The sequence below is a fragment of the Diadema setosum genome, chromosome 22, assembly GCF_964275005.1.
Source record: "Diadema setosum chromosome 22, eeDiaSeto1, whole genome shotgun sequence".
Lineage (NCBI taxonomy): Eukaryota > Metazoa > Echinodermata > Echinoidea > Diadematoida > Diadematidae > Diadema > Diadema setosum.
Window position 1 is genome coordinate 21,810,921 of NC_092706.1, and position 25,948 is coordinate 21,836,868.

At 38.1% G+C, this 25,948-nt stretch overlaps 1 protein-coding gene across 1 annotated transcript in view; it reads left to right on the forward strand.

Moving 5' to 3' along the window:
• The first annotated feature begins 24,804 nt into the window (after positions 1–24,804).
• LOC140245352 (uncharacterized) overlaps positions 24,805–25,948 on the forward strand; it is a 93,221-nt gene continuing 92,077 nt past the window's right edge. Inside the window, exon 1 of the mRNA XM_072324930.1 lies at positions 24,805–25,215. Within this exon, the coding sequence (XP_072181031.1) occupies positions 24,964–25,215 (252 nt within the window). The 5' untranslated portion in view covers positions 24,805–24,963. The remainder of the gene's footprint in view (positions 25,216–25,948) is intronic.

Consider the following 25,948-nt stretch of genomic DNA (forward strand, 5'->3'; position numbering starts at 1 on the left):
CTACATCAGTGACGTTTGGGGAACAAATCTGTTAAAAAGAAATATAATCGTGTGCGTTTCGGTATCATGATGGCTGATATGCTATACAACAATTTTTAATGTCACTGTATAGAACAATGATTTAGAGAAAACATAAACGAGAATTACACAAAATTGTTTTTTTTTTAACAACCTATTACCTATACCTACCTGTAACCTATTACTGACAGAATGTGAAGGGTAATATCATTCCCCTCGTCTTCTGAAAGAGATAAGTCAAGTGTTCGTTTATTATGCGATATACAAAAGTTAAACAATTATTTTCAATGCCATGTGAATGGATTTTCTGATTTCCTTCACTGATGTATTCTGCCAATACATCTATACATTCACTAGATCCACGTACATTATTTGGCGTTCACTTCCCTTTAAAACATCATGGTGTATAATATAGGTTTCCAATCTCCCACTTCCCTCGTCAGGGTATTATACATACACATTCGGTTACTATAGTAACCATTTTTTGTGTTGTCTGCATCCATGATTTCACCACCTTATATCCACCAAGTAGAAATAATGCAATATAATATGCCGATATCATTAATCAGTCAGGACACGCAAAAAAAAAAGTGAAAAGAAAACAAGAAGGAAATAAAATGACACACGTTACAATTTGGATCCCGCGACTTTTGCTCCGGGAAAGTCAAGGGCGCAGGTGAAAGTTTTAAATCAAGCGAGCGTCGAGGAAGTTGAAGCTGACAAATCACGAGCAAGAAACGGATTGTCAAACCAAGGAAGATATAGACAGCATGTACATTTCAAACATTCCGTCACGCACACAAAGAAAGAACAATTTGATAAAAAGCGACGAAAAACATCTACAAGCAATGAATGAGTGGGAAGCTGTGTTTCAGAAGAAAAAGACCCCCACTCCACCCCGAATAAAAGAAAAAAAACGAACAAAGATGAATGTTTACGTGGTTAGCATAATTGCAGAATGAGGAAAATGACGAATCTGTTTAAGTCTCAAACATAGGATTGTAGAATTCATGTGAAATAATGTCGGAAAGAACAGAAGCAGAGAAGAGGAAGTGGGTGAAAAAGTTTTTTAAAAAAAGGGTATGGAATGATGATGAAATTATAATGGAGATAAAGAAGCAGAAGGCAAAGAAGAACATCAGAAGAAAAGTGAAAAGGGAAAGAAGGGCAAAGGAGGAGAAAAGGTACGAAAGGAAGACGACGAGAAAGAAAGAAGAAGGAACAAAAGTAGAATAGGAAACAAGGAGCAAAAACATACAATCAGAAAGGAAATGGGAGAAGAGATATAGATAGATAGATAGATAGATAGATAGATAGATAGATAGATAGATAGATAGATAGATAGATAGATAGATAAAGAGAAGAGATAGATTCTTGGGAAGCGAAAATATCTCACTAAAGGAAGTACAGTGTATTGGAAGATATCACGTTTGCGAGAAGAAATATCAATGGGGGGTAGAAAGAAAGGAGAGAACTGTCTGACCTTATTGGTGTAAAGTGACTGAATTCAAAAGGCTTGGGAACATACAACTCAGGGTGGCACCTCTCTATTACACCTGTCGTCTGGTATTCACCATTAAAGGGCAATTCGACACCATGTTTGAATTGGATCCAATCAGGGAGGTGGGGATGATCCAATAGAGTAAAATCAGACGAACAGAATTCCGGTTCCGGGACAGAATTGAGGTTTCTTCAAAATCGTTCTTAAACTCGTGTGAAATTGTAATAATTAGCATGCTTTCGTAAATCTGTGACGGAAGTTGCTACCAATTATCACTGACAGTGTTCAGACTTGGCAAAGGTGATGCCATCATCTTCACAACTCTCCTATTCACTTTTGCACTGCTCTTAATATCTCAAGTTTTAACAGGAATCAATAAGAGATAGATGTATTTTTCACGTCAAAATACGTCTTCGTTTCTATTAGTGTTATGACCTGTCACGGAAAGAGGTTATTATTATTTATGTATATATTATATATGAATTATTTTGCTTAATCATTAATTGACCATGCTGTACAACACAAGATTTCACCAATTTATATGTGTGTGTGTGTGTTCATGTGCGCGGTGTGTACTAACCAATGCCATAATCCATGAGTCATATGAGGATATGACATCGTCACATGATCTTACAATTTGTGTTTGCCGCCAACATTACTATCGGTGTTTGGCAAGATATGGATTCCACTCAATATTTTGCTCGAATCGGCGCATACACTTGTCTTTACAAGTAAAGATTTACAAGTCTTAAGATTTTATATTAAACCTCTCTAACGTGGGTGAGAAGGTATAGCGATTACCATGTTCTCTCTTCTTCCATCCCTGGTCTCACACCCCTTTTTTCCTTGGCAGGTACATAAACGTAAGTGTTTTTATATTAAAAAAAAATATATACGTGTTGGTTAATCGTTCGCAGTACACCGAGTCAAATAAGTGTCTGCATAAACTCTATTTAGGAACACAATTCATAATCCCGTGTTCAACACAAACGACGACCTTTTTGCAATCTGCATCAGGGAGATTCTTGCCACCGCCCTGCTGCAACCTCTCACCCACGCCTCAGGGGTCTGTTGTCAGTTCGTTGCCGAGTAATCTCGTATCGGGAGGTCACCGTGGAGGGTATACTCGGGGAGGTGTCTCTTCCCACCTCCCTGGTACAATACAAGCCGTATATTTCTCTCTTTTATTACATGAAAAGTGCGTGCAATATCTCTCACACCATGTTCATACCAGGGAGGTCCACTTCCCTGTTCAAACCCAGGAGGTAGTACCTCCTTGGTTCATACGGCCATCATGGCGATCAGTTTTCTGGGAGCTGATATCGCGTCAACGTTACTCCAGGGAGGTGTCTCACCTCCCTGGTTACTCCAAACTGCTCGAGCTTGAGTGCTATAGCAGATAACTCTCCAAAATACTTCCCTGTGTTTATGAGTGCGTGATAAGACATAGTGTGTATTCAATTTAAAGGAAAACAGAATTCCACGTTCAAGTGGATTCCGGTGAGGAAAACACATAAGCAGAAAAGTACCTGACTTGCTTGGAAAAGGAACGCAGAGAATGTGGAGTTCAAAGTTCTGCGTGTGTCCACGAAGAAGAGACATTGTACACAATAGTATCGCTTTCAGTCTCCAATTGGCTTATAAAAAAAAAAAATAAATCGTTATTGTCAATAATCTACTATTCACAAACAGGATTTTTTTAAATCTCTAAAACAATGATGTCGAACATTCCATACATAAAAGAATACTGACGTCTTGTAAAATCAATTTAAAAAGTTTCATTTTGGTGATGACAATCCCGTCATATCCGACATATATTTTTTTTTTTTTGTATAAAAATACGTCATGATGCAATACATTTGGTGTTCCGTCATTTCGCTCCGACAAAAAAAAAAATGACTGTCTCACTGTTTTCTTTAATCATAAGCTTCTAAGTTACAAGGCATCATTCAAATTGATGAAATTCATGCCTTGCAATACAAGACATAATGTTTTGATACACCTAACTTTATTTAATCACTTTTGCCCACGTCGTCCAACAAAGCATGCTGAGAAGTAAGCAAAGTAAGAAATGTGATCGGCTGATCAATTTGAATCCTTTGATATCTCGGAGACTCACAAAACTATATCTCACATAAAGAGTAATAATGATAATAGGCGAATGTAGGTTGCAATATGTTACATCCTGTTTCGTCATTCATTGAAAATGCGTGACGTCTTGCACGCGAATACCCTGCAGTGTGGTATTTGGAAACATCGACCACGCCCACATACCACCAGTGTCTCCGTCACGCAAAGTGCAGTGTGAACTCATGTTTACAAACAGTGGCAAGGTCACTATGATTCCGTCGCATTATGAATGAAAATTTGTAGGTCAGTCAGTCCCCTCACGCTGAGAGAGGGGCGCGTTCACCATGGAGACTGGATGGTGATACTACCTGTATAGTTTCATTTTCAAGACTTATATGCTCAGTCAATCGACAGCTACTCACGGGGATTGGAATTTCATTAACGAAGGAAAAGTAAACTTTTGAATGATGGCAAATTGTTGTTCCTGACAACCAGAAGCTTGCGGCATGTGGATTTGTCCGACATAGCAACAAGTGTAGGCACTTGCTAAGTCATTTTGTTTGTTGCTATAATTGGTCGATACTTTATATCACAGACGAATCATTCGTCCACAAAGTGTAGACTCATAACAACTGTTTTTTTTTTCTTTGTTTCTTTGTTTCTTTACCCCTTGCTGAATGGATAATGTTTGATAAAGTCTTCGAGCAACGACCCCCTAAATTTCATTTCTTTAACTCTCCTGGGGAGGGGGGGGGGCATTTCATGAAGGAACTTGTCGGATAAAATATCTGACAAGTCAATTTTATCCGACAAGTTCAGAGAAATCAGCCAATCAGACTAAAGAATTTCTCAAAACATGTCGGATATGATTGACTTGTCGGACATTTTATCCGACAAGTTCCTTCATGAAATGCCCCCCTGACTGTAAGTTTTTGATCAATATCTATTATGTCCCGTTGCGTTTATAGAAACCTACCATTAAAACATGCATTATGAACTTATCGACTGGCGGGAACGGATCGCCTGTGACACCGGCAACGAAGTAAACATGCATGGTTTGCAGAAAATAGCCTTGAACTACAGTATGATCGTGCAGGCGTGCATGCAAGAGATTAGACATTAATCATTTTCAGTCGTTTCAAAACACTACATTAATGTGTTCCAAATATACAAACAACACAAACATATCTATGACATATCTATGTAGGCCTACTTAAAATTTCAAAGTTACTCGTTTGGTGGAAATATCAGATGTTTTATTTTCTGCAAAATTACCTTGTTTTGCCGTTTCCGAAGATCTTCTGCTATTTCTCGTAGTATAATGGTTACGATGGGCATATACACATAACGTATGCTTATTATGCTCTATTTTGATATACGTTTATACATTTATAGGCCTATTGTGTAGGCCTACATCAACTCGTTTGTCACAACACAATACTAGGTAATATGTGTTGATGTCTCAAATCATTATGTGTTGGTATCAGTTTCTACTCTCTATTCGATATATGCCTCGTTGTTTTGCTTGCATGGGAAGTGAATCGGAATATCTTGACTTGACCCCCTAAACATCTGGTTACGGTGTAGAAAATGGACCGCTATAACCTTCGAACGGAGTCAACCTCAAGCCCATAAGCGCAACGAATTGATAAACCACTCAGTCATCACTCGACAAATAATAATGGCATTCCATGTTTTTGTGTGATGGTATTTTGAGTCACCGACATTTCGATAGCTGTGGACTTGCATCAAACAACCTCGAACTGATATATTCACATTCAAATAATATATAGTGCATTGTGAGAATAAGGTCGTGACCCAGGACAACCGTGTACAGACTGATGTAAAGGAAGCCACCACACCAATAATATCATGCGTCAGTACATTGCTATTGTTGTCGCCCATCGACTCAAAACCCACAAAACAAAAGGAGCTATGAAATACATGAATGAGTTAATCTGACACACAGCCTCAAAGGCATAAAGGTCAGAAAGCGAGCAAGTTATGCATAATGAGATTTATATGACATTGCCCTCATTGTTCGTGAAAACAACCCCCCCCCCCCCAAAAAAAAAAAAAAAAACGCATAACGCTTAATCTAGTGCATTTGGTAGACTCTTGGTTCTGTGATGTAGGCAATCAGTCGAATTGAGGATATGTATATGGTGTGGGTCATTTTCTCTTTCTGTAACAAAGTAAAATCTTGACATCATTCAGTGATAAGGCATAGATCTCGCATCTGCATGAAAACCTGAACATTATTTTATAATAATGTTCAGTACGACTGGTCAAAATCATCTTCCTCTATATGGCATGTTTCCATTTCAACTGATTATATTGTGGTAATACCAGGCTCAGAGATAATCGATAATAATTGGATCATTCAATTTCCTAATGTGAGAGTAACAAGCTTTCACGGGTTAAAATCTGAAAGAATTTCGTCATGAAATATATCATTGATATACATATTCCAAGATTCAGAAAGCTGGGGCTCCCACCTCCACGGTTTTCATGATCGTATGACCACAGTATAGGCCTTACCAGTTGCAGATGTGGTTGGGGAAGTAATAGTAGTTGTTGTTGTTTTGTATTCTACGTAAATCAAATGATAATTTGAATATCATTTTCTGTCTCACGAGTCCATTTACGCACGCACTCTAAAAACGCAAATGTTGAATCAACATTTAAAAGGGCCGAGGAGTGACAGCATTTTTTGAAGTGTTGCATCCAACTTTTAAAATAACATTTTAGATGTTGAATCTAGCAGGAAAACCCTCGGCCCTTTTAAATGCTAATTCAACATTTGTGTTTTTAGAGTGCGCCTAAACATGCATGTGATTGATACGATGGGCAACTGCCAATTAGTTATGACCCACACATCTCACCCAACAGATCAGAGAATGGATGCCATTCATTAAGATGTAGGCCTATACTCACCGTCACTGGGAATCTAAATAATTGCTGTATACGCCCCAAACACCGTGTCAGTCACCATGATCTTTTTGGTTTGGAAGTCACTGGAAGCGCTGTCGCAAGCAGACTTTGATGAAACGGGGCTGCTCGCCAAATACCACATAAGATGAGCGTGTTGAGAACTTGACACTTAAAAGAGTGGCCGGTGGAACATTTCTTCGTTTATACAGGTACAAGAGCAGCACAGTCAACAGCAGACGCTTTGTGTGTGGTTACAGTCGCTTTGATATACCAGTAACGTTTCCTCCCGATCCCGATACTTTATGTTGTCAAGAGTAACGAAACGTGAACCTCTGTCAGAAACATGCGAATGATACAATCATATTTACCTCTGTCTGTTGCCTGGAATCGAAGGCTTGATGCTTGGATACGCGGTAGTAATATCACTGACGAAAAATGACTTAACTCCGTGCACTTGTCACCTAATTTTGAGTGGCTCGAACTGAGCGCCCTACGTGATCTTTTGCATCGCGTCCCGTGGTTATCGTCTCGACGGCCTCTCGCCGTGCACCAAAATTCTTGCTTTGCTCGGTGTTCGCTCACACCATCACCACTCTGCTCGTAAACACATCCATCACAGAAGTTCTGAATGACTGCATGTTTTCCACGAGAAGCAGCGAACTGAGCTTGTCAATTTGACGTCACGTTTTGGTTCACACAAATAAAAGAATGTCATCTCGGTGTGTTGGTTTCAACTGACATAATTATGATACGCCTGATGATTTGTAGCTATGTGTATACCTGTGGTACTAAACAAAAATTTTGTCTTCAGAAGACAGAGTTTAACCCCAAAGGAGTGACCCAATAGGACCTAACTAGCACGTTTAAAACGGGTTATAGGGCGTTTACCGAAACTTGGTGCATAATAACAATCAGCCATTACAACGAGGAGAAAAGATACATTTTAAAGGGGGTGGCTAGTAATCAGTGGGAATCAGTGGGAATGCTACTGTAGGGGATGATTGTTCCAATTCTTGTGGGATTCATTTAAGAGTACATTTGTGAAAATTATTTGCTTAAGAATGGTCTCATATGCAAGTAATGTGCAGTTTAATGTTTCCAGGTTAGCGGGCCTGTACAGTGACGGGGCATTAAACTGCACATTACTTGAATATAAGACCATTCTGAAGCAAATAATTTTCACACAGCAATAGATATGTATGTACTCTTAAATGAATCCCACAAGAATTGGAACAATCATCCCCTAGCATTCCCACTGATTCCTACTGATCAGTTACTAGCCATCCCCTTTAATTGTAAAATCTGAAAAGGAATAACTGACCCACAATATTCTAGACTTTTCCAGTACTGTCTTACAGTGATCCCAGCACCTATACTAATAGAAGAACACAAGAATTAGACCATGATGAAGTTCAAAGTTCATTTTTTCTACCAAATGAAAAAGAGGATGATTGAAATGGTCTATAGAGTAGGCCTCGTCGCATGGCTTGTTTGAATAGTTATTCCAAAACCTGTTTCTCATTTATTCTGACATGGTCGTTTGGACGGAGAGTAGTAGCTCCTCTGTCTGCCCTAGAGATGTCAGTGAAATAACGAGGCACAGATGTGGGATAAACTTGACCAATGATCACACAAGTTTGTTCGGTCACTATGCGAGAAGCAGTCACACGCAGAACCAATATCAACGAGATAAACAACAAACTTGCTTGCAGTTATAAGTTGAGGAATTAAATCGGCAATAGAGTCAAAAGTGACATCGGGGGCACGGGGGTGGGGGATTTGATGTAGCGTCCAAATCATATCAAATAGATGCGGCATGGTGACAAATCGTGAGATCCGACTTTGCATAATTATATTCATCTTCTTACATTGTAGTATGCGCGATTATTAGCAGTGTTATCAGCAAGCAAATCAATATACATTGTACCAGAATAAATTATCGCCAATGTTATTCATAATGATGTTTTAGATAGTCAGGCACCACATACCATCAGTAAAAATACATGGTATAAATCGCATTTATAGGTCCAAGGCACACTGTATCTTTTAACATCTTCACATGTCATTAATTTTGTTCATCTTTAAAACAAGAACACCTGAATTCATTGATTTTCTGTAAGTGCAGTTCCACTCAACGATCATATATCAAGTTAGCTTCAATATGCAAAAGAAACTCAAATGAGAGTGGTAGAAGTTTGCGTTCAAAACAAGGGGGAAAATGGAAAATGAAAAAAGGGGTTTTGAGATTGTGCATGCTTTCTTGAAACAGTCCCAAACACATCTGAAAATAAAATGAGACGATGACGTCGCGTTATTGCGTCACAAATTCCCCTTTGATCTACATTCCGGTTTTTCTTTCTCCTTCTTCTTCCTCCTCCTCCTCTTCTTCTTCTTCTTCTTCTTCTTCTCCTCCTCCTTCTTCCTTAGCCGGATCTATCTAAAGAAGAATTCCGACCATGTGCAGTTAAAATTGTATCTTTTTTGACATGTCTTTCAGGCTTACAATTTCTAAAAAGTGTGTCGTGTTCCGTTGCTATCTAGGGCATCACCAAATAGATAAGTGGTGAAGGCATTACATGTATTGCCATATGAGCCTTGCTTGGTTGCAATCCCCATGTTTCATTTCGTAATGTTTAAGTACATTTTTGAATCTGTCTTGATGAAGGCTTAGTGTAACTCTCGGACACACCCAAGACCCAACTGAGGACACAGAACAAGTATCCATAGGACACAAACATCCTAATCTGTGCATTAAAAGGGAACACGATTCTGCACAACCCTGGGCAATTAAGTGATCAGTCCAAAGAGGGTGAAGTTAGTCCTTGCCGCAAGGGGGAACATGGTCATCAGGAGAGAGATTGGTCAGAAAAATCTGGACAGTGCAACATCACTGATGAATACATCACGTGGTACAGTGTAACTCAATTCAATTCAATTCAATTTAATGTTTTATTTCATTTTTCGACAAGAACATATAAACATCACTTCTTCTAAACATCACAGACACATGTACACACGTATATAAACATGAAACGGGACTGAAATAGGAGTAACAGTACAACAGAGAGTTGACTATGAGATGAGACAAAATGAGACAAAACTATGACCTCAAACCTTTGCACTCGTCAGAAGTTGCAATGTGCCAGCCTGGAATACAGAGCCTTGCAAATCATTCGAGATGAGTTCTCCATAATTCAGGGCTTTGCCTTGCAGAAGGAGTGATTGTCCGCCATCTCTTTGCCGTTTCAAACCTACGGGGTCAGAGACCAAGGAAGGGATCATTGGTTCATCACTTGCCATCACCATCTGATCCTGAAGTGTTGATGAGGGTGTCCAGGGCAACCTTTCTAGCTGCAACAGGACTAGATGAATGGGCATTACAAACGATTCTGAAACACAAAGACACGTCAACCTCAGAAGACTCTGAAAATATGGTGAAAAGCAAGTAACTTCAAAGAAGGATAGTGATAAATATAAATACACCCCTTGGGGACTTTCTAGAAGTGCCATGTCATAATACCACTCCCCGACATTGCTCTGTTTCCAGTTAAAGGAAAATAACTCATGACCTAATCAGAATGACCCTTCTGCTTCCAATACGAGAAAGAATAATGCCTTTCAGGAACCTCAAGAAACTTAAGGCCGAGTTCTGGATAGTCAGCTTTCCAGTCCCAGTAAAGAGCGCCGTAGCGCTAAGCTGGTGAAAATGCTTAAACAGTGGTGATTCCTACTTCTCAAAGAAATCTGGAAGGCTACTTGTCCAAGGAAAACGATACCTGATGATGCCGCAAAATGTAATTCTGACCTGTGCACACAAAAGAACTTTGAGTGCTCCAGATTCAGCAAAAAAAAAAAAAAAAAAAAAAAAAAAAAAAAAAAAAAAAAAAGCTCTCAACAGGATCCGAAACAACTTCTACAACCTCGGTCAGTTGTCATTGCAGAGGGACTGGATTGCTCGCCATATTTCCTGGAAGGTCACCTGAACGGGCAGGAGGAGGATTCTGTACCGTCTGTCGTGTTCAAGTGATGAGGACCAACAAGTTCATGTTTGCAGGGTAACATTCGTGGCCGCTCTAGGAATCAGCGACAGGCAGGTGCGCAACGTCCTGCCGAAGCTGGACCAACGAACGGGAAAGTTAAGCGGTGAAATGAAGGGCCAGACCAAGAAACCGGACATGGAAAAGAGGTCAGGAGGAAAGTGACGGAACGGCGGTGTCATCACCAGTCTGGTGATGACACCGCCGTGAGACTTTCAATCTTCGCCTGACAATCGCAGGATCAAGGATCTCCCTCCTGGTCTGACAGTGAACAAACTGTACAGGAAATTTGTAGCAGAGTTTGGCAGCATTTTGTTAATTAGTCTCTACCAACAATGACCAAAGAGTGTTCAATGAGATGAATTACAAAAAGAGCATAAGATACGAGTAAGCCACAGGAAGACTGCATTATGTCTAGAAACAGAGGGGGCTCGTACAAAGCAATACATTTAAAACGTCGAATTTTACTTCTTTGCAAGCCAATCTAACATCATAACCACAGACTCAATGTTTTTGTTGCAAGACAAAGAACCATACTTTGTCAAAGACAGAAATAACTTTCACATGACCAAATGCGTCATAAGGTACCCCCTCCAAAAAAAAAAGGAGACACACACACACACACACACACCATCTCCACACACACAGCCAGATGGTATAGTAACTAAATTTAGTTCACTAACAGTGCATAAAAACTTAAAACACTAGAATTCCGCCACGAAGTGTCGCGAGAGGCATTGTGTTTTTGGTTTGTCCGTCTGTCCGTCCTTCTGTCCGTAATCAATAATTTATTTTGTGGACAGCGTAGCAAAAAAAAAAAAAATGGCTTGAGGTATCCTAATGAAATTTGGCATAATGAGTGGACGAAGTTATACTCAAGATCAAAGGTCAATGTCAAATGCTCAAAATTTCACTATTTTCCCCATATCTATGCAATGCCTGCAGCTATTTACTTGAAACGTAGTGTATACATACATTACCTGATTAAATTTTGTAGAAAAATTTCGGGTCATGAGGTTAAAAGTCAAAGGTAAAGTGAAATGCTAGAATTGCACTTTTTTCTCTATATCTCAGAAATGGTTCAAGGTATCTTCATGGAACTTAGTACATAAATGCATGTACTGTCTGACTGTGATTCACTTGGGAATTTTTGGACATGGTGTCAGAGGTGAAGGGCTAAAGGTCAAGGTCAAGGTCAACTCCTCAAAATTGCACTCTTACCCTCATATCGTTGCAATGCCTGAAGGTATTCTCTTGAAATTTAGTGTAAAAGAGTATTACCCAACAGAGATTCGTTGGGAAAGTTTTTGGCCAAAATGTCAAAAAGGTCAAAGCCGAAATGAAAATGCTAAATTTCAGTTCTACCCTAGTATCTCTGAAGTGACTCAAGGTGTCTTAATGAAACTTGTATACATTTAGGCATGTACTGCCTGACAGTGATTCTCTTGGGAATTTTAGGGTCATCGGGTCAGAGGTCAAGGGTCAAAGACCCGGTTAAGGTGCTAAAATATCTTTTTTTAATGCTGAACTTATATACATTCCCCTCCAGACCTTGGAGATTACTCAATGCATACACTTGTAAAAGGGTCAGAGGTCAAGTAAAAATCATCAATCCCCAAATACTTACTCTCTTAAACAGTGTAGCTATCATCCAAGTAAACGTATTTTCAGGAAAAGTAAACGCTCAACACATTTGTAACAAATACGTCTTTTTGATTTTTTGCCAGTTATGTGAAACTGATGTCAAACATTGTCAAGGCGTGTACTATGGACCTACTAGGAGAACCATGCATTACGGCGGAGGCATACCAGTCGCCATTGTAACATTTGTAGTTTTTTATAGAAAGAATGACTGCACATTTAAAGCAAATGTTTTGTATTCATTTGTTTGTTTTGATATGACAGGCTAGAAAAACACTGCAGTATATTGTAGTACTTGGAGAGTTACATGTATGTGGGTTGCAGAGGTTATGCGGATTCGGGGGGTGCACTGGGCACATGCCCCTTTAATTCTTTTTTTTTTTAATTAAAGAAATTAAAAGAAATATGAAATAGGGCGTATGCGCCCACTTTAAAGAAACCATCTTTGTCACCAGATTCTGTGTGTGTGTGTGAGTGTGTGTGTGTATGTGTGTGTGTGTGTGTGTGTGTGTGGTTTTTAGCCGATGAAACCCCGAAGTGGCAATGAGAAGCAAAAAAAATTGCACGGGAACCTTTTTTTTTTTTTTTTTTTTTTGTGCTTGTCAGCTGATTAAACCTGAAAGTGGCCCCAGAAACATTTTTTGCACCCTCCCCCCCCCCCCCTTTACTGAATTCCTGGATCTGCCCCTGTGTTGTACATGTGTATCTTCCTTCAAAGAGAAGTGAAGATTATTATTTTTGTTTACTCTATTTCTGTTTGTTTTTTTTTATGAAGATATGTTGGTAACTGTAGCCGTTTTGACCCAGTCAGTCTCATAACAGGGAAGAAGCAGTGAACGTTCTGTCATTTCATTCAGTGGCAGAGTATGGTATTATTTCCCTTGCTTCTCTCGATCTCGATCTTGATGTGGAAGGATGTCGGCTTCGATATGCACCACCAGTAAACCATGACATCCCAAATAATGCTGTGCATTGTTTCAAAATGACACTGCAACAATTCTTAAGATACACATACTTTCACACAAAACAAAATATACCTTTAACTTGATGTGCATGTTTTGCTAAATACACATAAAAGTAGACGTCTAAACATTTCTACAAGAGATGAGGTAGTGATCGGCAAAATAAATAACTCGGGTTTATTTTGTCCATGTTTTTAACCATGGCAGGTAGAAAGCATATTCCCCCAAAGCAAAGGAATAATAAAGCCCTCCAAGAAAAAGATGACCAGATGAAAACGATAAGGAAAATTGTTGTTGTTGTTGTTGTTTGTTTGTTTGTTTGTTTTTGTTTTGTTGGTTGGTTTTGTTGTTTTTAGTTTACCGAATTGAGATACATGTACTCGGTGTGGATATAAGAAAATCAGGCTTGTTTTGAGGAAAGAGCTTTTCTGATGTAGAGTACTTTCTAATGAATATAATGTAGCACTTTCTTATGCATATACAGTATGCTTATGATGTAATTCCTGATTTACTCTGTCTTATGTTTTGCTCGAAGAAAAATGAGAAAATGAAAATAATTGAATGGAATTGAATAGTAGACACTAGAGGGCGGTAGTCAAGTTGTTAACTCGTCATTCTTTACACAAAGTTTCAATGAATTTGATGCTCTGTTCACTTTTTCCATTATACGATGGACAACTTAAAGAAGAGCATGTGAAGAAAAAATTTTTCATAGTGGTTTTACTACTGAGAAAAGGGGATATTATCTGGTCATGACAATCTTGGTTTCCTTATATTCTATACAGTAGTATTATGTTGTATTGTATATACCTTAAAAATGATTATGAATTTATGTTGTTTCTCGTGATCACATGTATTTTGATAATTTACGTTTTTAAATTATTACAAATATGTTCTGTTAATGCATTGTAATTGTAATTTTCCCTGTTTATTTAATGGAAATGAAAAATAAAGTTGAAAATTGAAAGTTGTATGACGTTCTGGATGTATAGACAAGCAGGGTCATAATGATAAATCTAGGGTGGAACCATACTTTTATGCAAGTTCTGAGTTACAACTTTACCCATTAGCATGATGATTTGTAACATGTCCTAAGTTGTTCAAAAATTGGGATATGTTTGAATTTACTAACTTTGCATTTCATACCAAATTGGATGTTGATATTATACATCCATGTCCTTGATATGCTGGTTAACTATAGGTTATTCAAATTAATTTGGGTATTTTTGACGCGATCCTATTGATTGCATTCTAAGACATCCAGTCAAATTAAAATGTCCTTGTCATGTCGGGCAAGCCGCAGGCAAAGTTTTAAGTGTGAAAAGAACATTCGAATACCAGAAATTAAGAAAGTGTTGCCCAAGGGTCGTGCCGCAATCCCAGTATCAGGAGCAAATGTCATAGAACCTCTCTAAGTACATGGCTCGTTATGACGATCTCGTTATGATTATGACGGAATTCCTATGTCTACGTATACTGTAGGCCTATTCGCAAATTCCACTAGGATAATTGAATATTTCATTGAATATCACACACCAGTTGAAAAGAAACAGACAAACACACCCACACACACACTAACTCACTCACACTCATCTTACACCCATCTACCTGAAAGTGCCTGATTTCTTCATGTTTTCATCAATCTTTCTGTTTATTTCTCTCAGCCCGTCGTCTTCTGTTCAGAGTAAGACTATAGCTGGATTAAATTCACTTGCAAGTCATCATTATACTTTGTTATTCGCTTTTTGTCAGTCACGTGTATTCAACTTGTGCTTGGGGTATGCGTCCAATCAGGAAACTAAAAACAGTGTCTCGAGTTTCTCTGTATCGGCCCAAAGTCATTTCTATCTATAGAATCTTCGGAGGCGCAATGTTTATTGATAGTTTCCTGTCGGGTGTAATAAGAGTGTCTTCCATGTATTCGGGGCACGCATGCATGGATCTTGATACTAATATCTCTTCTTTCTGGGTTTTTTTTTTTCTTATCATCTACCCCTCCCCTCCCCTCCCCCCCCCCCCCCTCTCTCTCTCTCTCTCTCTCCCTCTCTTCCTCTTTTCTTCCTTGTTTATTTGTTTGTTGTTGTTGTTGTTGTTTTAATTTGAGGCTCATTTAAAGAAGAAGCGGGAAGGTTCGGAGGCCCGATCTTACTTTCAAAGTTTGTGATTGTGAAGTACAGAATGATTGTTATTGTTGCTTGATTTAATGCGTGTGCACTTGTATACGTATATTTTTTTATTTCTTGGTGGGTTTTTTTTTCGTTGTTGTTGTTGTTGCTGCTTCTGCTACTGTTGTTGTTGTTGTTGTTGTTGTTGTTGTTGTTGTTGTTGTTGTTGTTGTTGTTGTTGTTTTCATGACGGAATACGAGGAACACGTTGAATTGCTTGGTGGTTTGTTCAGTGGTTTATGATGATGACTAATTTCAGATAATGTCTCGCATGATCATTTCTTCATGAAACTTGGAATGCCAAAGTCATCAGATTTTACTGATAACAGCAAATTCAATTCTTAATGTTGGTCTGAAATAGAATCAAGCCGTTCTTTCTGTCTTAAGAAGTTGATGCAGGTCAAGGGATAATGGTTAAGGAAAGATATGGTATTTCAAAGACAATATTCACAGTGCTCATCGCGTTTTGTGATTTTGACTTTTTTCGTAATTTGGGCATTCGGACAGACAAAGAGCAGGAAACAGCAGAGGAAAATGGATCAAGATGAAGATATACATTTTTGTATCCACCACTCGTGCCTGGCCATGCCAGTTTCCGCCGAACTTGAAAATCTCAGATGACTCTCAAAGGGGCACTTCACTTTGAAGTGGATTTGAAGTGATTATTTGCCAGAAATATATATATATACTCCTTCAAGAGATGCAGAAATGGCTGCTTACGCTTACGAGACGGTAGTGTCCTTTAAGCGCTTTTGCTCTGCGGTTCATCAACAACAACAACAACAACAAAATGATAGAAAATACATAAATATATAAATAAATGAATAAATAGAATTGAATGTTCATTCCTCCTTTTCCCGTCGGATGATGTTCTTCCTCCTTCCACGCCACGAAACAAATAGGTCTTCTCTGCTGATGATTTCTCAGCAAGCAATCTTCGTATCCGTCCGTGGTATACCGTTCCTCTATATACCAATCTAATTGTTAGCATAATTATTTTCATATTACCAACGTGACTATACCACAGTTATCATCGTCTGCAAAGTATCTGACATCATCATCATCATCATCATTATCATCATCATCATCATCATCATCATCATCACCATCATCATCGTCATCATCATCATCATCACCATCATCACTGGCATGATTTTCCTCATTTAATATCGCCACCATCAAGGTCATCACAACGATACTCCTAATTTTTCCTTTTACATCTTCTTCACTCTTTCGACGTCATCTTCGAAATCTTCGTTATAATTTCGTGTATTATAGGCCTTCAAAACGTTAGAATATAGGACCTTGTGTCAGCATTTTCATCGTTCACCAAAACGTCTTTGTGACATATTGATCGTCCGTCCATTCTTGCATCTTAAAAGGGATCGTATAGTTTTGGTTGAGACCTAACTTCAAGTTTCTAACATTCTTTGGTTAGATAACGAGAAACCTCTTATGAAATATGAAAGAGCATGTGATTCCAAAAGGAATATTATTCACCGTTTGTTTTGATAAAAATTGGTTTGGAAATTGCTGAGATATCCAAAACAGGGCGATCCTAACAAAAGGTGGGACCCACCTTTTTACGGTCTCTTTGTTTTATTTTGTTTTTGGATATCTCAGCCATTTCAAAACCGATTTTCATCAAATAAACTTTGAATTCCTCTTACAATGATATGCTCTGTACTATCTTATGAGTGATTTCTTGATATCTAGCAAAAAGTTAAAAGCCCAATCCTCATCCTTGCCAATACTATAACATACCTTTTTAATACTGAAGGTGTTGGTGTTGATTACAGGTATCTAAAGCATAAGTTGTTTCTCTCCCAGTTTCGGTCTTATGGATGCGATTTTTCACAGACGTTTTGCTTTTCGGGGTGTTTCCTCGCCTGCATGCTTTGTGACTATAATGCTTAGAGTTTGCATGAAGCAGACGAATTGTTAACTTTTTTCCTTTACATTTTAGTTAATTATACAACCCGCCGGCCAATCTTGATTGGGAACCACGATTATGTTCGAGTGTTACATGAACGTATTAGTTGTATCTAAATTAGTTGAAGAAACTAGAGCCACTTTACGGTGCAGTGTCAATTGTATTACTCTATAGGGCTCACACCTGTAAATAAAATGGACTGTCCCAGGCCCCTTCACAAATTCGTACCAAAGATACCAAAATAAATGAAGAAAAAAATTAATTAAAAATCAATGATGTAGTTTGGCAAAAAACTGAATAGCTGTAGATATTGAGTATGAATTCCTCTACAAACTGCATTTTGGTTGGAAGATGAAAGCTTTTCTGATGGAATTTGAGGGGACTATATTTCATTGGGTACGTGTACGGAAAATAGGTGATTTTTTGAGTGACAAGAACTCGTAGTCTGGCTTTGCGGACCCCTGGACAGAATTAGAGCAGAACAACCCACCCTGGCAATCTGATGGATGAAAGGTAATATCTCACTTATTCAGGTTAGTGAAGATGAAACACCTCATTTCTCCCAGCTATTTTACAGAATTTTTTGAAATTTGAATTTTAACACACGTCTCTATGGGGAATTATTTACCCGTGTGAGCCCTGTACTGTATACTTTACGTCATCTTTTTTTTTTCCCTGAAAACAGTCTGCTGCCCTCTGACTCACCCTTCCGCACAACTCTATTTAGACTCGCGGATCCCGCGAGCAAAAATCCCTCGGAGCTTCCTAACCAAGCTCTCCTGTGCGTGTATAATAAAATGCCAATTTAGTCAGCATCACGATGGAGAACAAGAGTAAGTAGCCACTTGAATTCCCCGACAGACTACTGGCTACGCATTCGTTCAAAATGTCTTTATCCTGCAAAATACATCGGTCAGGATTTTCTCAAGATATAGGCTTTACACTGTAATGAACATGATAATTTTCAATCTTTATTATTCCAATTCTGTAATCCTCTTTATTTATTGGAATTGTATAAGAAACTATAATTTACCTAACACATTCTGACCCTAAACAGACGGGGGGGGGGGAGGGAGGGGAGTGGCACCGGAAAAGAAAAGTATAGATTGATATGACCAGTAAATATGAATATTAAGATTAATGAATGAATAAATTTGTCGGCAAACTAATGAATCAATATCAATAAGCAAATGGATCGGTCTTTGATAGATAGATAAATTAATCGATTCTAACATGAGGTGAATCTTCACTTTAAGTATACTTTTCATTCTGGAGAAACTCTTCCAAAACATTGTAACGTTAACTCTCCCATATCCTCTCCCCCCCCCCCCCATTATACTTCTTTCTCCCTTTTTCTTTCTGATGATCACCATTATATCAGACATTAATAATACTCTTTCCTCTCTTCCTTTTCTTTCTGTTTTAGCTTCAGGATCAAAATTTCGTCGCCCATGTCTCAGGAAGTCGGGGATTCCACTTCATGAATGTTGCAGGTCTGTGGTGAGATTGTGAATCCACATAACACGACGCGCCGAGTGAAGAGGGGATTAAATTCTTAATACCTCGTTTCAACACTCATCTCACCACCGTTTGACGTCTAGTGCTCGATTTGGTGTTGTTTCCCCCCTTTCCCCCTTCATTTATTTGGTGCTGCTGTGGTTAGTTCTGCTGCTTTTGCATTTTGTCTGATATAAGTCAGGCAAACTAGTCTCATAACATGCGTATGCCTATAAGCCTTCATTTCATTCATCATATTATATCATGTTCAGGATATGAAAGGATACCCCCCCCCCCCCAAAAAAAAAAAAAATAAAAAATAATAATAATAATAAATAAATAAATAAAATAAAATAAAATAATAATAAAAAATATATATATATATGAAGGGTTTGTTTGCAAAAACCGATAAGTCCATTTTTAAAGATTTTAAAGTACGATCTCTGTCATAAAGTACAAAATGATACATTTTAAATGATATATTGGTCACTACAAAAAAAGGTATATCTTTAAAGTTATGGTCAAAAGAAGCAAAAATTGTCTTATTATTCTCTTTATTTTTCTTGACCTTTAATCGCAAATATCTCCATTTGGCAAATATGGACTTATCGGTTTTTGCAAACAAACTCTTCATATATATATATATATATACATATAACAGAACGGTGCGTGCTTCAATTCAATTCAATTCCATTCCACTCTATTCATTTCATTTCATTTTCTTCTTCCGCAGAACAAAACATAATAAACGAAAATTACAAAAATTAAAATGATCTTGAGTACACAGTAATTGATTGTATAATGCAAACAGATACACACCATTATGAACATTGAAACGCACACTTTATTAAACGGAAACATGCACACACTATAAACTTGTAAACGAAGAAACTAAATGCTTTTTTGATGACGAGTGTATATACGGTGCGATAGATAGGAGAAGATGTGAGCCCTATCGGGATGAGTATTGTTTCAGAGTAAAATCCCGCACGTTGCACTTCGGACATAGGTGTGTTAAATATGTTTACATAACACTTACGTCCCGCTTGACCTGAGGTGCCTTGATACCTCGGTACCTTAACCTTGACAAGCAATAAAAGGTAATTAGCCATGGCAAGGCCCCCTACAGGCTTCTACTGACATTATTTCTAATATAGACTGCCCTGGGTAATTGACTGCTTGACCGAAAATCATTATCATTACTGTTTATTACCGTAATACATCAAAGCGGGCGTTGGCTCAATCCCATTGTTATATTTCTGAACGTTGTTCAATATAATTCCTGGCAAACCTGGTATCAATGTAAGGTATACTCCAGTATAATCAATATCACATAACATTAACAAACCGCTTACATGAAATATGAAAGAGCATGTAATTTCAAGAGGATTTAATGTTTATTTGATGAAAGTTGGTTCTGAAATGGCTGAGATATCCAAAACAGAACAATCCTGACAAAAGGTGGGACCCACCTTTTATTAGGATCGCTTTGTTTTACTTTGTTTTTGGATTTCTCAGCCATTTTAAACCATTCCTAAGCCATTCTAAAGCCATAATAAACTTTGAATTCCTCTTAGAATGGTAAGCTCTGTGTTATTTCATAAGTGGCTTCTTGGTATCTCGCAAAAAAGTTAAAAGCCCAATCCTCATCTCCACCAATACTATATACACACAACTGGCTATTTTGGACGTGGGCGTCTGTTGCCATGGCAATGGGTCGTGTAAATTATCCCTACGGGCAGGAGGTAGGGTTGGCATGCCTTTGGCCGTTCCCTCCTTTTGAAAGCATCCCCTATATATATCTCAGGACAGCTAACTTTTTCTGAACAACCCTTTCGCTGGGTTTTCGCAAGTTTCCTGCTTTGGAGACCCCCCGCCCCAAATCCGGAACACAGCTCAGTGCACTCTCACCCCATCACCTCATTAAGGTGTCATTCCAATATCTTTTATGTAGGAGATTTTTTGTTTTGTTTTGATTTGTTAGGGTTTTTTTTTTTTGTTAGTGTGAGTACGTGTGTGTGTGTGTGTGTGTGTGTGAGTGTGTGAGTGTGTGTGTGTGTGTGTGTGCAAATTGGGATCTCAGAACTTATTAGAAACGAAGCAACAATTTAAATCTCATATAGATTTCTCAAGAGTTTCAAATGACGAAGAGAGAAAAAGTGGGGGGGGGGGGGACAGGGTATACAAACATCGCGCGAACATGCCCCTTAAACCAAGGATTTCGGAAAACGCCAAGCGGTCCCTCCGACCCCGAAGTTGAAAGGCGGGAATCGGCTTCCTTTGTTAAAGTAAGAAACGTGAATTTCAACCCTTCTGACAAGTGTCTGAAAGAAATTCCAGCTTTCTTTAATGAGGAGTTATATAGTTTGTATTATGCACGCCATAAAATCATACAGTTGATCCTCAAAACATGAACATTATACATTTTCTACTTTACGACATGACACTCATTTGTTGTCGTTGTTGTTGTTGTTGTTGTTGTTGTTGTTGTTGTTGTTGTTGTTGTTGTTGTGGTTGGTTGGTTGTTATTGTTGTTGTTGTTGTTGTTGTCATGAAGCAATTGAAAGCACCCACCCATACATGCGTGGAAGAGTAATGGCATGAATTCCACTCTTTGCTGTCATCATTCATCATTCAATGTTCTTGGCCAATACTTTCTGTAGTGAAGCTCATTGATATCAATCCAAGTTTGAATTCTGCGAGGTCTTTTAATGTGTCTGGTTTATACAATTCGTTATTCTAAAGGTTCATTATCCCAAAGGTTCGTAATTCCGAAAATGAAAAAGGTTCGTTCTTTCGAAGGATTTGCTATCCAACGCGCAAACCCCGAAGGCTCCTCCAAAAACGGAATAAGGTTCATTATTCCGAAGATTCATTCGGGTATATACACCTTTCTTTCATTTTCAGATTCACAAACCTAAATTCACTTTCGAATTATGCCTTCGGAATGACGAACCTTATTTCCTTTCCGGATTAAAGAACCTTCGGAATGAACCTTTGGAATAAAAAAAAAAAAAAAAAAAAAAAAAAAAAAAAAAAAAAAAAGTCATTGATTTTGTGATTGTCAGTAGATGAAAGCTCCCATATATTTGAATTAAAATTAAAAGGAAGGCAAGGTTCTTGGATGAAGGATGGGAGAGGATGAACCCGATAAAGGATATATAAGAAGAGCTATGGAATTCAAGACACTTGTTTGTGCGTTTGTTTGTATCAATGCTTCAGGGCCTTCCCACAGACACAACGAGACATGGCGATTTTATCTTAAAGGCTTCGAATGATAAAACTTCCGGATTCTCTTTAGTGAGGTCCACTATAAGGAAACAGCTGCGAGTTGATGCGTTGTGATAATAGATGACAAGATCCTCAATTACTAATGATTTTCATCAGAACTCTGATGAACAATAAGCCACTGGAAAATAAGGCAGATTAAACCAAAAAAAAAAAAAAAAATGGAGGGGTGTCAATAGAGACAAGATATTCTTGTCGAATTATGTGTTTCTTACAAGTCCCCAAGAGATGGTGACATTCTCACACTTGTGAGGGAGACTTACATTTTGTGCTTTGGTGTACAATATTGAAATATCTTACCGAAAAATCCAAAAATCAGCTTCGCGTATCAGCACCGCAGAGGAAAACTGTATTACTGGATAATTGGTATAAAATCCCATCCCAACGTACTCATTCCCGTGCGTATATGTGGTTAAGCCCAGGCAAATTGAACAGTGGCATGTGATGCTCCATGATACATTCAGTACTAAGGGGCAAAATGCTGATGATACAGTATATAAATTATATTCGATGATTTCATTTCATTTCATTTCATTTCATTTCATTTTATCGTTTCATTTCAATTCATTTCATTACATTTCATGCCTCAATTCATTTCTCATTTACTTCATTTCCAGCAAAAATGTGTAAACTCAGGGAGGTGCCACCTCCCTGGTAAACTGCTGTATTTCTTTTAACAATCATACTATACCAAACACATACAACATCATAATTCTTTTTCCTTTTCCCCTCTTTATACCGCAAACCCTCTTCGCCCGGCCGTCTGTCCCTTTGATAATGAGGGACAGTGTTTAAGGCCTATATCATATCCCAGTGGCGGATCCAGGAACTACGTAAAGGGGGGAGGGGGCACAAAAAAAAAAGAAATGCTGCCACTTAAGGCTGACAAGCAAAACAAAACAAAACAAAACAAAAACCCAGAAAGGCTTCAGCGCATTTTTCTTTTTATTTCTTTTATTTTCAAAAAAAAAGAAATAAAGGGAGGCGCCCGGTGCGCCCTCCCCCCCCCCCATCCACTACTGTCTCCCCCAATCATGTAGGGTCCTGATAATACTTGGATTCAGTTTAATGCAGAAACATTGATGAACACACAATTTCAGGTGTGAGGAAAATCGAGCGGTCAATTCAATACTTACAGAAATTACCAAAGCTTTTTTTTTTATATTATTTTTCTACCTCATGACACCGTCATCAATAATTGATCACCAATTGATACAACAGTTCGTGATATCTCAGTGGAACAATGCAAAGAAAATATCAAGGAAATTACACATAGAGCCCCCCTTTTTTTTGGGGGGGGGTACATTGCCCTCTGAGCGTTAATGAACTTTCTATCTTGATCGTAATTATAGTCGCAGAGTAAAAATAGTTGTAGCGTTGTAGGAAGAGGAGGAAACGAAGCTACACAGATCAGCAGGAACAATCAAATACGTTCTTCGGAAAAAAAAGCAAAAACAAACACCATCACGCTCGTTTTATTCATAATCGAAACCTTTTTTCTTCCGAAGTGACCGCAATAGTTCATGTAACTTAGTAGGTGTTATGTAGTATTATTTCCGTGTAGAAAAGGGATTGCAAAACATAATTAAGTCATGACGAAAATGTTTCAAGATGTAACCTTCGTGATTGTGCTTATGTTTTTATTGATGTTTATGTGTTTTCATTTCATTATGAGTCAGAGTTGAGACAATGAAGGTTATGAGTGTAGATTTAATAGTTGTCTTGATTTGGAGTTGCATAATATAGGTTATAGGCCTACTTGAAAACTCACTTTGGTCTGTGTATCATCAATTTACATTACCAGGAGGCACTTATACTGAGGATATTCGGTTCCGCTTTTGTCTTCTGCACATACAAAAGAAAAAAAATTCAACCGCTATTTTAAATTTTAATTCTTTTCATTTTTTAAGTGAATATAGTGCATATGCTCATGTCTAGTGGGTTTTAGCAGATGTGCATTATCTATTTAGGGTTTCCACTGTTCTGTGGCAATCATTACATCATTAACACCCCCCCCCCCCCCCTTCTGAGCTCTTCTGAGCTTAGTAAATGTTCCTATATAGAATAACACAATGTTACAACTCACTTCCGGGTTTATGACGTGGTGTGATATCAAAACACTTTTTCGTGAAAAAAAAAGAAGAATTGTTGGTTAATTTTGTACTGAAACTGGCCGTGATAGGACTGTATTCACATCGTCATATTCAAATCAATGTTTCATTTTTATTGCCCTGGAGAAGAAAAAAAAACACCTATTTTGGGAGACTGCATCCTCGTATCTATCATTTTGTGTAACTACACAACAGGAAGAAGGCTATAGACGCAAGTACACTTCCGAGTACAATGTACTTACTATTCCTCAAACTATCATAATATACTCAGTATCTTGTTATAGTTATCTTTTATGCCAGAAAACCACCCTCGCTTGCTAGCTTACCATGAAGGCTTGCAACTGTAAGTACCAATGCGCAAGTGAACCTGGAATTTTTAGAAAATTGATAATCTAAATAGCCTGAAGTTGGCGAGCAGTCAGTGGAAGAGGAAGTTTGGAAAGTGGACTCACCGGTTCTCATAATGCACCACTGCACTGGCGTTGCTTTCTGTACTCGATTTGCCCACTGTGCTGTGCGACACAAATTATGTGACATACAGTGTGTGATAATTTGTAGTATAGTATACCGCGCGTATCAGCTGGGAGTCTGCCACTCATGAATAGGACGTAAAAATCATAAACTGCAAAGTAACTGTTAGATGTACGTGTACTGCATGGACGTTACAGGCTGACAATTCGGCTTAATCATCCAAAAGGTCGTCAGAGAAATAAACTTAGTGACTACTCTCCAAGCAAAGGTTTAGAAAGTAGTATGAGAGGTGAGAACGACTTTGAAGTTGGTTGGAGCAGCTGATTGTCAGCGGCATGTTCCTCTACATGCGCGGCCGGGGTTCCGGCTGCCCTCTCGGCCTGCAACTGCCATGCTCGCGTGTAACCTCGACCATAGACGACGGCAATGGCGGGTGCGAAAGATGGAAAATATTCGGAAAAATTTACCTCCACGATGGAAGTGTGCCTGTAATAGACTTGGAAACTTCGTCCAAACGGGGCAGAAAGAGGAGCAGAGAAGTGGTAGAGGCTTCCATTACAGGACTGGAATCGGCAATTTGGTTTAAGGTAGGTGTAACACAAGTTAACAACTTTGTCTGATGACATTGATTGCCTGGTTGCCATACGCCATACGGTCATAAATAAAATTCTAAAACACATTCGTATGATAATTCGAACTCCAGGGCAATATAGAAATTTCTATAGCATAATTCTGTGTCTGTTGAAGGCTTGTCTGGTTGAACGATTTGTAGTGATTGTTTTCATTCCTGTGATGATAGCAATTTAATATTGCTGTTATATATTCATATCATTTAATATCATAAATATATTGTTATTATAATTACAGTAATACTAACAATGATGATAATAATAACAATGATAATAATAATAGTAAAAACAATTACTGTTCTAATCGTCAAAAATATTATTATTATTATTATTATTATTATTATTATTATTATTATTATTATCATTATTATCATTATTGGTATTACTGTTGGTATTGTGATGAATGAAACACATTTTGTGTTTTGTGATGTGAACAATTGTTTTCATTGGAGCAACAAGTATTGTTTTGTTATTTTCTTTTCAATCATATAGCAGCAGAATATTCAGTGATTGTTATGGAGAACAAGAATATGATATGAATACAATAATGGTAATGATGATAATCGTGTATACAGTAAGATATTGGCCAAATATAGGTGTAGCAAGTGCTTTACGTATATAAATTATAGGCCTAATGTACATTCTGAATATTGATTTGATGAAAAGTATAGGATGGTGTAAAAATTAAAGT